General features: G+C 43.6%; 1 protein-coding gene across 7 annotated transcripts in view; it reads left to right on the top strand.

Annotated features, from left to right (window-relative positions):
- Positions 1 to 14,442, top strand: part of ANXA4 (annexin A4) — a 182,655-nt gene that overhangs the window by 143,387 nt on the left and 24,826 nt on the right. For all 7 annotated transcript variants that reach the window (XM_016948681.4, XM_016948682.3, XM_054678480.2 and 4 more), the window contains one exon: positions 820 to 907. In XM_016948681.4, the coding sequence (XP_016804170.2) occupies positions 820 to 907 (88 nt within the window). The remainder of the gene's footprint in view (positions 1 to 819; positions 908 to 14,442) is intronic.

Genomic DNA, 14,442 nt, shown 5'->3' with positions numbered 1-14,442 from the left:
GTCTCATAAATGTCTTTTGCTTTTTACTGTTTAATTTAGGATCCAAATTATGGTACTACAGGTTCACATTATGATCATTGATGTTCCTTTTCATATCTTTTAAACTGTAGTTCCCTTCCATCTCTCTCTTTAAATTCTCCTTGCAATTTATTTGTCGAAGAAACTAGATCGTTTTTTAAGTGCTGTGTCTCAGAGTCTGGATTTTGCTGACTGCAACCCTTTGGTGTGGTTTAACATTCTCCTTTCTCCTGTTTACTGTAAATTTGTTTTTGGCTCTAGAGGCTTGACTGGATTCAGGTTTGATATTTTTCCCTTTTGGGGAGAACAGGGTTCCACGTTGGTGTAGTTCGCCTTCCCCCCCACCCCTCCTTGCCCACCAACTTGAGCCACACTGGCCTCTATCCTGCTTTCCCTAGAAACTAGTTCCGGCCTCAGGGCCTTTGCAGGAGCTGTTTCCTCTGCCTGTAACCCTTGCCTCCATCTTTGCATGAGCAGCTGCTTCATTTCATTCAGCTCTTAACCTCAATGTCACTCCTCAGAATGGGTCCTGCGGGTCCTCTCTATCTGCTTCACAGCAATGCTCACCCCCAGGCACTTTATGGAATTGTGAGTTGTTGGCTTGTTTACTCTCTGCCTCCCATGAGCTACAGCATCAGTCCCGGGGAGCAAGAGCTTCATTTTTCATGGTCACTACTGTACCCCTAGCACCTAGAATACCATCTAGGCTATGGTCAGTGCTCAGCAAATGTTTGCCGAATGAGATGCCTCCATGTTGGTGAGAGGCTGCCTCTCAGTAACATCACTCTCTTGTGTGCTCAGGCAACCAAAGGAGGTACTGTCAAAGCTGCTTCAGGATTCAATGCCGTGGAAGATGCCCAGACCCTGAGGAAGGCCATGAAAGGGCTCGGTATGTGTCCTGCTGGAAGTGAATCCTCCTGCGTGCATTGCACATCACAGGGTCACACAGGAGGGTGCCATGTCCGCTGCCATCACGTGGGTCTTCCTTTAATAAAACACAAGGGAGGCTGGGTGTGGGGCTCATGCCTGTCATCTCAGCACTTTGGGAGGCTGAGGTGGGCAGATCACTTGAGGCCAAAAGTTCGAGACAAGCCTGGCCAACATGGCAAGACCCCATCCAGACTAAAAATAAAAAAATTAGCCAAGCGTGGTGGCACACACCTGTAATCCCAGCTACTTGGGAGGCTGAGGCAGGAGAATCACTTGAACCCAGGAGGTGGAGGTTGCAGTGAGCTGAGATCTCGCCATAGCACTCCAGTGTGGGAGACAGAGTGAGACTCCATCTCAAAAAAGAAAGAAAGAGGCTGGGCACGGTGGCTCACGCCTGTAATCCCAGCACTTTGGGAGGCTGAGGCGGGTGGATCATGAGGTCAGGAGATCGAGACCATCCTGGCTAACACGGTGAAACCCCGTCTCTACTAAAAATACAAAAAATTAGCTGGGCGTGGTGGCGGGTGCCTGTAGTCCCAGCTACTCGGGAGGCTGAGGCAGGAGAATAGTGTGAACCCGGGAGGTGGAGCTTGCAGTGAGCCGAGATTGCGCCACTGCACTCCAGGCTGGGCGACAGAGCCAGACTCCATCTCAAAAAAAAAGAAAGAAGGAAAGAAGGGAAGAAGGAAGGAAAGAAGGGAAGAAGGAAGGAAAGAAGGAAGAGAGGGAGGGAGGGAGGGAGGGAAAGAAAACACATGGAACAAGTTGAGATAAGTTGGGACAAACTGGATGGGGAGGGGCATTAGTTCTTCACTTTAATAAAGAATGATAAATTTAATATACTCATTATGGATTTCCCCTATTGTTTAAACCTGCTTTGAATTACGACATCATGAATCTGCATATTAAATTTTAGAAATGTATTTGTTTTCCAATTAGTGCTGGTGTATATATGGTGCCACAGATTTACAAAGCAGTTTCACAGACATTATCTCATTGGATATATGCAACAACCTGTGATTTAGTGAAAGCAGCTATTCCTATTGTTATTTTAGCCCCATTTTACAGATGTGAAACTGAGACCCAGAGAGGCCGAGTAACTCTCACCAAGTCGCATAGTGAGTGAAACTGAGCCATGGCTCACACTAGGCAGATCCCATCTCAAGCTCGGGGTCATCAGCGCTAAGTCCACATTCTTGCCTTGAGTCCGTCTGCTTGTTGCTGTGGTGATAGACACAGCTGTGACAGCACCGACATGCAATGTGTGGAATTTAATGTGAGAAGGCTGGTGAAGCAGCCTTGTTGTCTGGGGTAAATACTAAGGTTTTTGGTGTCACGGCCAAGGAGATTGAGGTTGCAGACAGACACACACACACAGTGAGTTTGGAGCAGGAGTTTAATAGGCAAAAGAAAAGAACAGCTCTCCATCACAGAGAGGGGTCCCGAGCGGGTTGCCAAGTGGTAGTAAAATTGTCAGGGTTTTTATAAATAGGCTACTGAGGAGGGGGCTCATGAGCAGAGGAGGTCTTATCCTCCTAGGGTCCAGTGGTTTGGTTGGGACCAGGTGTGCCTTCTATATAGAGCAGAGTTTTTTTTAATCAGCTCTTATCCCATTCTCTGACCACATAGATGGACTCTTATTCTGTGTTTCTTTGTCTTGCTTATCTGGGAGGGAGAGTTTCTGTGTCTGTTCCCACACATCTTGCAGCTGCAGACATCCCCCCAAGTCTGTTTTTAGCTCCTCAATCTTACCGTGCCTAAAGGGAAGGAATATGCTTATTAAGACCCACTGTTTTACTGGGGCCCACTGTGTAAATGTGAAGTTTGGTGATTACCCAGGAGACTTCCCCCTCCCTTTCTGTGCTCAAGCCATCTTCTCTGTGTTTTACAGCCTGAACTTTCAGGCTGCTTGTTGTTAGAAGAGAAGTGCTTCTTTTTTGAACTGCATGAGGTTAGAAAGGGAGCTATTTTTGAGCTGCTTTTTGTTAAAAGGAAAGTTTTCTGCTGGGGACTCACTTTACCCTAAATGTCTACCTAAATCATTTCTTTCTGCCTCCTATAACATATTTCCCCCCTCAGGAATGAAATCCGTAACTGCTGCTAGGGGAAACTGGGTGACGATTTCTTCTGGCTACTTCCTGCTGGAGAGTGGCGTTGTGTGGGGAACAGCAGCTAGGGCTCCTCCTGGGGTTGATTTAAGGGTCCCTCGTAGGAGGGCAGTTTCATTTTCGGCTCCATTTGCAGCACCATCTGAAGCTTGATGGTTTCTAAGCGAGAAGAGATAAACTTCACAAGGAGGTTTAGAATATAGGTTCTAAATATGAGTATTAAGATTACTATTATTAATGGGGGCACTATAGGCCGTAACCATGACAACAGAGTTTGTTTGATACCTGTGAGCCATTCAGATGGGTTGTGCTGTTGTAAGTGGGTATATGGGGCTTGGCTTTGTTTAGCTTCCTTGGTCTTACTTTCCCAAAAAAGAGAGAAACCCTGGGGTTTTAGTTTACCTGGCAGGATTTGTAGGATAATTGCCCAGAACTAGAACATGTTTCCAGATTTTTCTATTACCGATGCCTTTCTGTTTTCTCTGAGCTGCAGCCAGAGATTCCTGGTTGGTTGACAGGAGTAAGCAGGGTTAGTTTAAAATGTAGGCAAGAACTTAAAAACAACTGATGAGACTACAGGTTAATAACAGATGTATGATAAGTTTTAAAACATAATTTCTCTTTCTCTAGTCCTCATTTTTGTTAAAAATAATCTATGATAGGACTGAGTTGTTTGCAAAACAGACTTCAGTCCTATACTTGGCCTAATTATTTGCATAAAGTACAGCAAGAATAATCATCCTTACATAAGCCTCTTAGATTGGCTTTGATGGAACCTTGTTCCATGAGGAATTTTAGATAGGACTTTTTAAAGCCAAGCCCAGCCATGGGTTTGTACTTTTAAATACCTGTGAGTTGGATAAATTTTTTTCCTTCTTGAGGTTCCAGAAGCATGGGGTTCCTAGGCCTGTTAGAAAGTGACATTCTTTACTCACTGCAGGTCAGGAACCCTGTATGGAGACTGTGTAGACAGGTATGAGGCCAGTTTTCCCAGGCCAGTTTCCCAGGCCAGTTTTCCAGGGGCTTTTATTGGCTCAGCAAGTTAAGCTTGATTCCTTAAAGGGAAATATACCCTTCCAGTCAAAGCCTTGGTAAAACAACCAGTTTTTCCGATTGTGTTTTGTTGCAAGAGAAAATGGATTCTTGCTGCACTGATTCAAACAACTATATTGTTGTAATTTAAGAATATTTATAACTAGTTTCCAAATTCTACAGGAATTAGGCAGAGAGACATAAACATGCTCCAAACTTTGCCTATAGTAGTACACTTTGCTTAGTTATCAAAGGCTGTAGCTAGCTTAAGACAAGTTTTTTTGACTCTAAAAAATAAAATAAGGATTAGCCGTGTTCTAAGAATAAGTGAAGAATATTGCTTTAGTTTTCTATTAGTTCAGTTCATTCCATTAACTTTTGTTTTGATATTTATAAACATTTTAGCCTTTTATGAGTCCCATACATTTTTTGGTCATGACAAACCTGCATTGGAGAGAACTTGTTAAAGTCCCATGGCTTGATTATGAACCATCTTTTGAAGAGAATTAAAACAAAACAACAATTGTCTGTAAATGACAAAATGTCCAGTTTGGATACAGTCAGAAATACAATTGACAAAGAAATTTGGTTATTTTTGTGTTTTTCAAAAACCCAACATAACAACCTTAATTGTAATAGCACATATTCAGACACTAGAACCATAGACATCCCATACAGTTTTGGAACACATGTTAATATTATTCCCTAAAATATAACCTGAAGAGTATTAGACATCATTTTGGCAATTTTATGTACCTCAACATGTTAAATAATACTGTTTACCTCTCTTCTAGATGCTTCAGGGGTCCTCTGCAGCGCCCAAAAGCCAGGGGTTAGGAAAGACAGACTTGAGACTAAAGTTTGACTTTGGGAAGCCTGTTAAGTATATTTAAAATTTAAAACACTTGATATTATGAAATAGAATTTTAGATTACCAAAAGTTTTTGTTTTTGCCAAAATGTTGAGCCAGAAATTTGAAAAAGCAAAAACCATTCATTAGCCTTTTCTATTCCATGAAAATCCCGTGTTAAGAGAGAAAGTTAAATTTTACCCTTGCATTAGTTTGCTATTAATTTTAAACTTAATTTTAAATGAAACATTATAGACAATCCTATTTAATTTTAACCAGTTTGACCATGAAGTGAGATTTTCACATACCTGTTATAACCCTTGACAAGTTTTGCTAAAGAGTAGATTAGCATTTTAAGAAAACCTTGCTGTGCTTTTATTTCAGTGATTAATTTACAGAAAAAAACCATATAATGCCCTTTTGCATTTAGTTAATATGTTTACACACAGTGTTTTTTTTGCAAGATTTTTACAGTTTTTTTTTTTACAATTTGCTTAAACCTTCTACTTTAAGACAATTCTTTATTTCTAAGCAAAATATACATTTCCATGCCCTCTTATAATCTTTAAATAAAAACATCTTTTACTGTTTTTACACACTTTGCATGTAATTCCATGTTCAGTAGTTTCAAGCACATGTTATAATGGTAACTTTTAGTAATTTTTAACTTTAATGTAAAACCTGTTAGGTTGTTTTAATTATGTGCTGGATGCAGATAATGTTTGACTCCTTTCAGCATAGTTAGGGGCATGGTTGCTTCCGTATGTTCCCAGGTGCTACCAATTGTGAAGCAGGCACGTTGACAGTTTTTAAAGGCTAAATAAAGAAGTAGTTTTATGGCCAGTCGCAATGGCTCCTGCCTGTAATCCCAGCACTTTGGGAAGCCAAGGCGGGCGGATCACGAGGTCAGGAGATCAAGACCATCCTGGCCAACATGGTGAAACCCCGTCTCTACTAAAAATGCAAAAATTAGATGGATGTGGTGGCACGTGCCTGTAATCCCAGCTACTCAGGAGGCTGAGACAGGAGAATCACTTGAACCAGGGAGTCAGAGGTTGCAGTGGGCCGAGATCGCACTACTGCACTCCAGTCTGGCGACAGAGCAAGACTCCATCTCAAAAAAAAAAAAAAAAAAAAAAGCAGTTTACAACCTTAAAACATTTAGCAAACTAGTATTTGACCTGCATAATTTAGACCACATTTTTATACCTTGAAGACATTTGTATTTTACCAATAATTCCTAAGACTCTTTTTATTTTTAGATTAAAGTCACATGAACTGAAAGGTACCACAGCTTTTACTTTTCCCTTAAAAATGTTTGATTTAAGCGCTTATTTTTCTTAGGCCAATTAATTAGAGCTCCTTTTTTTAATAGGCATTATACAAGTAACACATATATAACCACACAAACAGAAGAAGATCCAGCAGTTATAAGATTTTGCATTTGCCAATGTCCCAATTGGATTATTGGCCTCTGAGTGAGGTTCTTTCAGAACAGAGCTAGGAATACAGTTTCCAGGGCCTAATAAGCAAGCATAGCCAGAAGACAAAGACGATTTTGAGAGGTATTTATTCACCTTTAATTCCAGGGGCTCTGAGGAAAACAGATTTTTCCTAAAATGGGATTTGTGGTGCCTTTTCTGTTTCCCCAAGGAGTCCCAGGCCACCGGAAGCCATTCTAGGTGCATCAAGAGTGGCAAGACACAGTAAAAAAAAAAAAAAGCAATTCAGTCAACTGAGAAAAAAACCGTTTCCAGATTTATGAAGATTTATTTAAGAAGATTTATGAAGAGAAAAACATAAAGGCCTTTTAAATATACCCATTGATTGGATATCCACTTTTAATTAAGCTGAATGCTCTTTAAGAAAATCCTTTTTCATTAATTAAAACTTTACAAAGAATGCAAACAGTAATTCTTATTATTTCTTTTACCCAGTTTGCTCCACTTACCTGTTCACAATCATGTTTAGGTTCTCCAGTTTTCTCTGGGAGAAAGTGGCTGGGCTCAGGCAAGGGCAGGTTTTCAGCTGGACTGCAGATCCCTTTAGCAGCAAAGCTTGGTATTTGAGGAGGCAATTGTTTGTCAGCCAGAGACTTTCCTTAGAGGACAACAGTCCTGTTACATTGTGTGGGGTTAAACAGTTATTTCCCATGGTTAACCCAGTGGCCTCTGACACCAGCAAAGCCTCCACTGTAACTGCTTGGAGGCAGGCTGACCATCCTTTGGCCACCAGGTTTTAAGTTCCTTGCTTAAGTAACTCACTGGCTGTTGAGCTGGACCTCAAGCCTTAGTTAAAACTTCCAGGGCCATTTCCTTCCTTTTTGTTACATAGAGACTGAATGCTTTCCCCATGGGAAGACTGAGGGCTGGTATGTTATGTTATATTATGTTATGTTATGTTATGTTATGTTATGTTATGTTATGTTATGTTATTTTTGAGACGGAGTCTCACTCTGTCGCCCAGGCTGGAGTGCAGTGGCATGATCTCAGCTCACTGCAAGCTCTGCCTTCCGAGTTCACGCCATTCTCTTGCCTCAGCCTCCCGAGTAGCTGGGACTACAGGTGCCTGCCACCATGCCCAGCTAATTTTTTTTTGCATTTTTAGTAGAGACGGGGTTTCACCGTGTTAGCCAGGAAGGCTTGGTTTAGCTGGTTAAAGGCTTTTTGAACCTTAGGTTCCCAAAAGAGAGAGGGGTGAGTTTTAACTGTTTGAGTTTCTTTTATGAGGTGGTATAAAGGGTGAGCCATTTCCCTGTGCCCAGGTACTCACAGTTTACAAAATCCAGTAATGCCCAAGAATTTTCCTAACTATCAAAGGAAATGGGCCTAATCCTTTCCTCACCTGGTGCTCTGGTCCCTTCTGATAAGACCAGAACTAGGTACTTTACTGAAGTCTGACAGAGCTGAGCTTTGGATTTTGAGACTCTATACTCCCTTTCAGCTAAGAAATTGAGGAGAGTCTTAGCATCTTCCTGAGCCTTCCTTGATTGGGGCATAGAGGAAAGTGTTATCTACATACTGCAAGACCCTGACCTGAGGACGGGAAAACTTAGAGGGGTCCTTTGACAGTGCTTGTCCAAATGAGTGAGGGCTGTTTTGAAATCCCTGAGGCAGCACCATCCATGTTAACTGTGTGGTCTGGCCGGAGGGATCCTTACAGGCAAACAGGTATTGAGAGTCAGGATGTAACGGTATGCAGAAAAAGGCATCCTTTAAATCTAGGACTATAAACCATTTAGTTCCTTCAGGTATTTGAGTCAGCAAGATGTGGGCATTAGGGACTACTGGATGAATTGGGACTACGGCCCATTAATGAGACAGATGTCCTGAACTAGTCTCCATTCCCCATTGGGTTTTTATGCTCCTAGTATCGGGGTGTTGCAAGGACTGTTACAGGGTCTGAGGAGGCCCTGCATTTTTAGGTTACTAATAATAGCTTCTAGCCCTTTCCTGGCCTCTGGCTTTACAGGATATTGTCTCTGGTTAGGAAAAGAAGTGGGATTTTTAAGGCGGATGTGAACTGGCCTAGCAGTTTTAGCTTGACCTATTCTTCCTCAAGTTGTCCACACTTCTGGATTAATATTGGCTTTCACTAAGGGAAGACAAAGAGTTTGTCCTGGGGCCATGAGGATGCTGGCCCCCATGTGGGCTAAAATGTCTCTACCTAATAAAGGAGTGGGACTTTCAGGCATATTTAAGAAGGCATGTGTAAATAATAAGTTCCCCCCAACTACAGTGAGAGGAATATTGGGTTAGAGTCTTTCCTGAGACACCCACCATGGTTGTGCTATGGGAAGACGGGAGGCCTTGATTGGACAGGAGAACAGAGAGACTGGCTCCAGTATCCAGGAGGAAGCCCACCCTCCTTCCTTCAATTTCCAGAATCACCCGGGGCTCCTGAACAGTGATGGCAGTCTGAGCCACTGGAGCCAGGGGTCTGAGCCCTAGGACCTGTCAGTCCTGCCGGACCATCTGTGAGACTAGTTCTGGACCTAGTGATCTCCATATCCAGGGGCAGTTTAATATCCAGTGGTCTTCACCACACGCTGGACAGGGTCAAGGTGGCTTTTTCTTGTTGCCTGGGCAATTCTTCTTAAAGTGCCCTGGCTTGCCACACCAGTAGCAATTAGTGGATGTTTCCTGAGGATCCTGGACTCTGCAAGCCTGCAAAGCATCTACTTGAGCCTTAGTCACTTTCTCTTTTTCTCCTGGGGCTCCTCCCAGTCCCTATGGTAAAAGACCAAGGTGGCCACCTTCAGGAGATCTTCCAAGGTACTCTCTGGTCCTATAGCCTGTTTTTGTGGTTTCCTTCTAATATCAGGAGCTGCCTGCTTTTTGGCTGCAGTGAGGGTTTGACTTAGAAGCAACATAACAGCTCTCCATGTGAAGTCAAACACTTGAGTTAGATTTTGGAAGGTCTCTGTCTACCTATTAGGGACATCAGAAAATCGGCGCAAGTCTCCCTTTATTTTTCTACAGTCCTGTAATGAGAAGGGAACATGTACCCTAGGGGTGCCCCTTCCATCTGGCATTTCTTGTAGGGGTAGAAGTGAAGCTGGGGCAGTGGGGAGCTTTGGAGATGGTGAAGCTGGAGAAGCTGATGGTGCAGTTGGAGGGGGCCCCAGATTAGGAAAACTAGAAGGACGGGGCACTTAGAAGCTGCCCCCAATGGCTCCTGCAAAACTTGCTCTTCTAAATTAGGGGAATTACTCTCCACAGACCGCCTGATATGATTGCTAAGAGAGCTGAGTCAATTGTGCAGTGCTTGCTAACGTCTGGGTTGTCTCGCGGGGCAAAGAAAGCCTGTGCATAGGGGACCTTGGACCATTTGCTCTCCTGTCTACAGAAAAGATCTAACTGATGGATAAGATTAAAATCAAGGTTCCCTTCAGCTGGCCATGTCTGTTCATCCCTGCGACAGTAAGAAGGCCATGCCCTTCTGCAAAAGAAAATGAGCTGCTTTTTCTTCAAAGTTTTAGGGTCAAAGGACTCCCAGTGCTTCAGAATGCACTCCAGAGGAGTGCCGGCTGAAGATGGCTTATTACCCATCTGCAAAAGAGACAAGAATAGAGGTGTTCCTCGGTCTCCTGGTTCTTTTCAATGTGACTCAGGGAGGAGGGGACACAGTAGGAGAGTCCTCCTGGCTGTTCTCCCTCCTTGGTCCCTGGGTCCCAGCACCATAATTGCAGCCCCATGGTTGCAGGTGTGACCCCCAAGCGTAATACCAGAGGACCTAATCAATGGGCTAGTCATGTTTACCCATATGACCTCAGTCCTCTGCCTAATAATTGGGTAATTACTCTCTGACCTCCTAGACCTGTGTGACCTGCGTGGCTTCTTGATAAATGGATCTCCGGAGAGATAATGTAACACTTGCATTTAAGCAAGGCCCCTTAATGGAGGGAGTGTACTGGAATGAGCTTTATACTCTGCTATTATGGACTGGACTAGAGGATTTATTCTTAGGTGGTGGTTCCGGTTAACTTCCAGACATAAAATCCCCTTTCTATTTAGATGCCATTCTAGTTGTAGGCAGAATGGGTGTCTTCAGAGAACGTAAGGGTCAAATGGTGGCCTTCCTGCTACCAGAGAGAGTACTGAGACTAAAATTTGGTTTTGGAGGACATGTTCCTCCTTGCTGCTGAAAGCAGAGTTCTCCCACTTGCAGAGGGGGCTTAAGGTTTGGTCTCTATTAGAGGGATGTAAAAGGGAGGAGAACTGAAAAGCCAGAGACTTTTAGCAAAGGGCAGACAAGATTCCTCATGGAGAGGATTCCCATTTTACTAGGTGGTGCTAGTGGAATACCAGGCAGTAACTTTGCCTCCATATGCTCTTTAAACAAAGGATGGAGAGAGAAGTCTGACCTGTGGCATGCTGTCCCCACAGCATACCTCCTAACAGGAGAAAGTTAGTTTGCCTCATAGAGGGGCTATCCAGTCCAACTGGACAGTGCTGCTTCCTCACATGGGAAAAGAAACAGTCTAAGAGGACAGAGGGGCATTTACTGGGGGGAAAATAACCTCCCACCCAACCCCAGGAAGTATTATCATTAGGAGTTAAATAGTCTTTGAGATCTGGATCATGGAATTCCCCTGTGTGTAAAAAGTCAGAAAAACAGCAATCCCTTAACCTGCATTCCTGGTTACTATGGTGGTTGCTAAACCTGCCTAATTGAATTATTTCCTGGGCTGTAAAAATTCCTGCAGCATTGCATACAGAGAGGAGATGGGAGACATGGTGACTGCAGAAAGGAAAGGAGGAAAATAAGATTTGCAATAGGAAAACTTGGAGATCCTATGGCTGACACCCAGTCAGGCAATCAGAGGCTGGGGTCAGTCCAGGAGCCTTTTGAATAACACCAGGGTGTGGCCCTGGCCAGAAATTCTCAGTTGCTCCAGGACCTATTCCAGCCCCATACAACAACCAGGCTTTCTGTGAAAAGAAACTAGTTTGGACACAGCCAACATTCCCGGCACCCTGAGAGCACCGGGGGATTGACTAGGTCCTCCCCAGCAAGCCTCACATCTGAGTCTTCAAGACTGGTGGCCAGTCCTTGTGGCTCCTTAATCAGCTGTCAGATGCCCGGTGTTTTTGATAGTTATTTGAGAGAATAAAAACGGAGGACAAGAAGCCTCGGAAGTGAAAGTAGAGTCCGCTCCTTTACTCACCCTTCTGATGAAGTCACCTTCAAATCCCGGACGAGCCCTCAAAATGAAGCAGCCTTGTTGTCTGGGGTAAATACTGAGGTTCTTGGTCACACGACCAAGGATATTGAGGTCAAGGACATGCACACACACACAGAGTGAGTTTGGAGCAGGAGTTTAATAGGCAAAAGAACAGAACAGCTCACAGTCACAGAGAGGGGTCCCGAGCAGGTTGCTAAGCAGTAGTAAAAATGTCAGGGTTTTTATAAATGGTCTAGGGAGGAGGGGCCTCATGAGGAGGGGATGTCTTATCCTCTTAGGGCCTGATGGTTTAGCTGCGACCAAGTGTGCTATCTATATAGAGCAGAATTTTTTTTATCAGCTCTTATCCCATTCCCTGACCACATAGGCTGACTCTTAGTCTGTGTTTCTTTGTCTTGCTTATCTGGGAGGGAGAGTTTCTGTGTCTGTTCCCATACATCTTCTTGCAGCTGCAGGCATCCGCCCCATGAGTCTGCTTTTAGTTTCTCTATCTTAGTGCACCTAAAGGGAAAGGAATGTGCTTATTAAGACCCACTGTTTTACTGGGGCCCATTGTATAAGTGTGAAGTTTGGCAATTACCCAGGAGACTTCCACCCCTTCTTCTGTGCTTGAGCTGTCTTATCTGTATTTTACAGCCTGAACTTTCAGGTTGCTTGTTGTTAGAAGAGAAGTGATTTTTTTTAACTGTGTGTGGTTAGAAACGGAGCTATTTTTGAGCTGCTTTTTGTTAAAAGGAAAGTTTTCTGCTGGGGACTCACTTTACCCTAAATGTCTACCTAAATAATTTCTTTTTGCCTCCTATAACACTGGTAGTGTCTTCCAGCATGCTACCCTCCAGTTAGGTCCTTGGGGGCCAACACCTTCATGCTGGGTAGGTACAGTGATTCTATGTGCACCACAAACTACCTGGCCTAGCCTCTGCCCCCAAGACCTTGTCTCAGTAGACTTTTGGCCAGAGAAGTATCCCCTGGTTCTTAGCTGCTATTTAGAATCTCCTTGAGATTTAGGTAAAAACACTTGACCATGAGACCATCTTTCTATCCAAAAAGAATTCATTTTACTCAGCCTCAATGTTGCTAACAGTAACAACAACCGTAGCAATAATAGCAAATGTTTATTAAGCTCTACTATGTGTCAGACATAGAGATAGATGCTTTCCATGGGTTATCTGTTTTAATCCTGACAGAAGCTTGTCTTACTGTTGAGAAGGTAAAGTATAGTGAGTGAGGCTGGCTGACTTGCCCACGGTCTCAGAACTATTAAGTGGTATATTCAGGATTCTAGCTAATTCCTAGAACACTTTCCTTTCATCTTTGCATGATCAGCTGCCTCAAGTCTGATTCCAGAGCTGGAGTTTAAGCCACTGTTCTATGGTGCTGCCCATCTCTGAAGAGAACATTGTCCTGAATCTATGTATCTTCTTCTTTTCCCTTTTTCATAAAAAGAGAAAGGCATAGGACCCACCTTTTTTTTCAGTTTATCCTAATTCTTTGGTATGTTAGAAGGACACCATAATTCAAAATGTAGCCCATGTTACATTCAGAATTATCAGCATAAAGGGTGAGGAGACATTTGGCACAACCAACCCCTTTTCAGTGCCTGTTATGTGTGGGCCAATGCAAGGCAGACTGTTGGAGAAGACAAGGATTATAATCCCTAGTTCTTGTGTTCAAATAGTCTATGAATACTAGCACAGCTAAGGCATGCACAAAAATAACTATGATTAATTCATAATATAACAGTGACAGGAGGGGCACAAATAAGATCCCACTGGGGTTCAAAGAGAAGAGATCATATTTCACTTGGGGGCATCGGGCAAAGCTTCTTGGAGGATGTAGATGTTAAAATGGACCTTGGGAGATGATTGAGTTTCTGTAAACAGAATTAAGGGACAAGGTGTTTCAGGTGAATGGAATGACATGTGCTGAGGTCTAGGGGAGTCATGGTAAATCCACAGAAAAGTGTCTTGCAGTAGTGAAGTGGCCTCGTCTGGGGTGACACCCATGGTTTGTTGTCTCATGGCCACAGATATCAAGGACATAGACACACAAAGAGTGAGGTTAAGAGTGGAAGTTTAATAGGGAAAAGAAAGAGACTAGCTCTCTGCTACAGAGAGGGATTCCAGAAAAATGGGTTACCAATTCACGGTGAAATGCAGAGGTGTTTATAGATGAGCTGTGGCAGGGGCTGGGGGTGGGGGGGCTGATGTCTGATCTACATAGGGCACAAAAAACCAGTTAGAAACAGGTGTGCTATCTGCATAGGGCATGAATCTCTGACAGTCCCTACCCCAGTCTTTTATTATGCAGGTGGGTTTTCAGCCTGAGCTGTACTGTATTGGTCATTTCTTTCTTACTGTACACATGCTAACAAAAAAGGGAAGGTGGAGTTTCCATGGTGGACATGCCTGGCCCCCAGGTAGCCCTTTTCTGTTGGCACAGTGGCCAGCATTCCCTTGTGCAAGCTTTCAGTTTCCTTATCTACGTTTGTAGCTTGATTTTTCAGGCTGCTCTTTGTTAGAAAAAAAAATGATTTTGGGGGCTGCTTTTTGTTACAAGGGAAGTTCTGCCAAGGACTCTTTTGCCCTCACTATCTGTTTTTTGTTTTTTTTTTCTTTTTTGAGATGGGGCATCGCTCTGTCACCCAGGCTGTGGCATGCACTGGCATGATCTTGGCTCACTGCAACCTCCACCTCCCGGGTTCAAGTGATTCTCATTCCTCAGCCTCCTGAGTAGCTGGAATTACAGGCCCCCACCACCATACCCGGCTAACTTTTATATTTTAATAGAGACAAGGTTTTACCATGTTGGCCAGG

The sequence above is a fragment of the Pan troglodytes genome, chromosome 12 (genome assembly GCF_028858775.2).
Source record: "Pan troglodytes isolate AG18354 chromosome 12, NHGRI_mPanTro3-v2.0_pri, whole genome shotgun sequence".
NCBI lineage: Eukaryota > Metazoa > Chordata > Mammalia > Primates > Hominidae > Pan > Pan troglodytes.
Note: the sequence above shows the minus strand (reverse complement) of the source record. Positions and strands in the feature narration are given on the sequence as shown.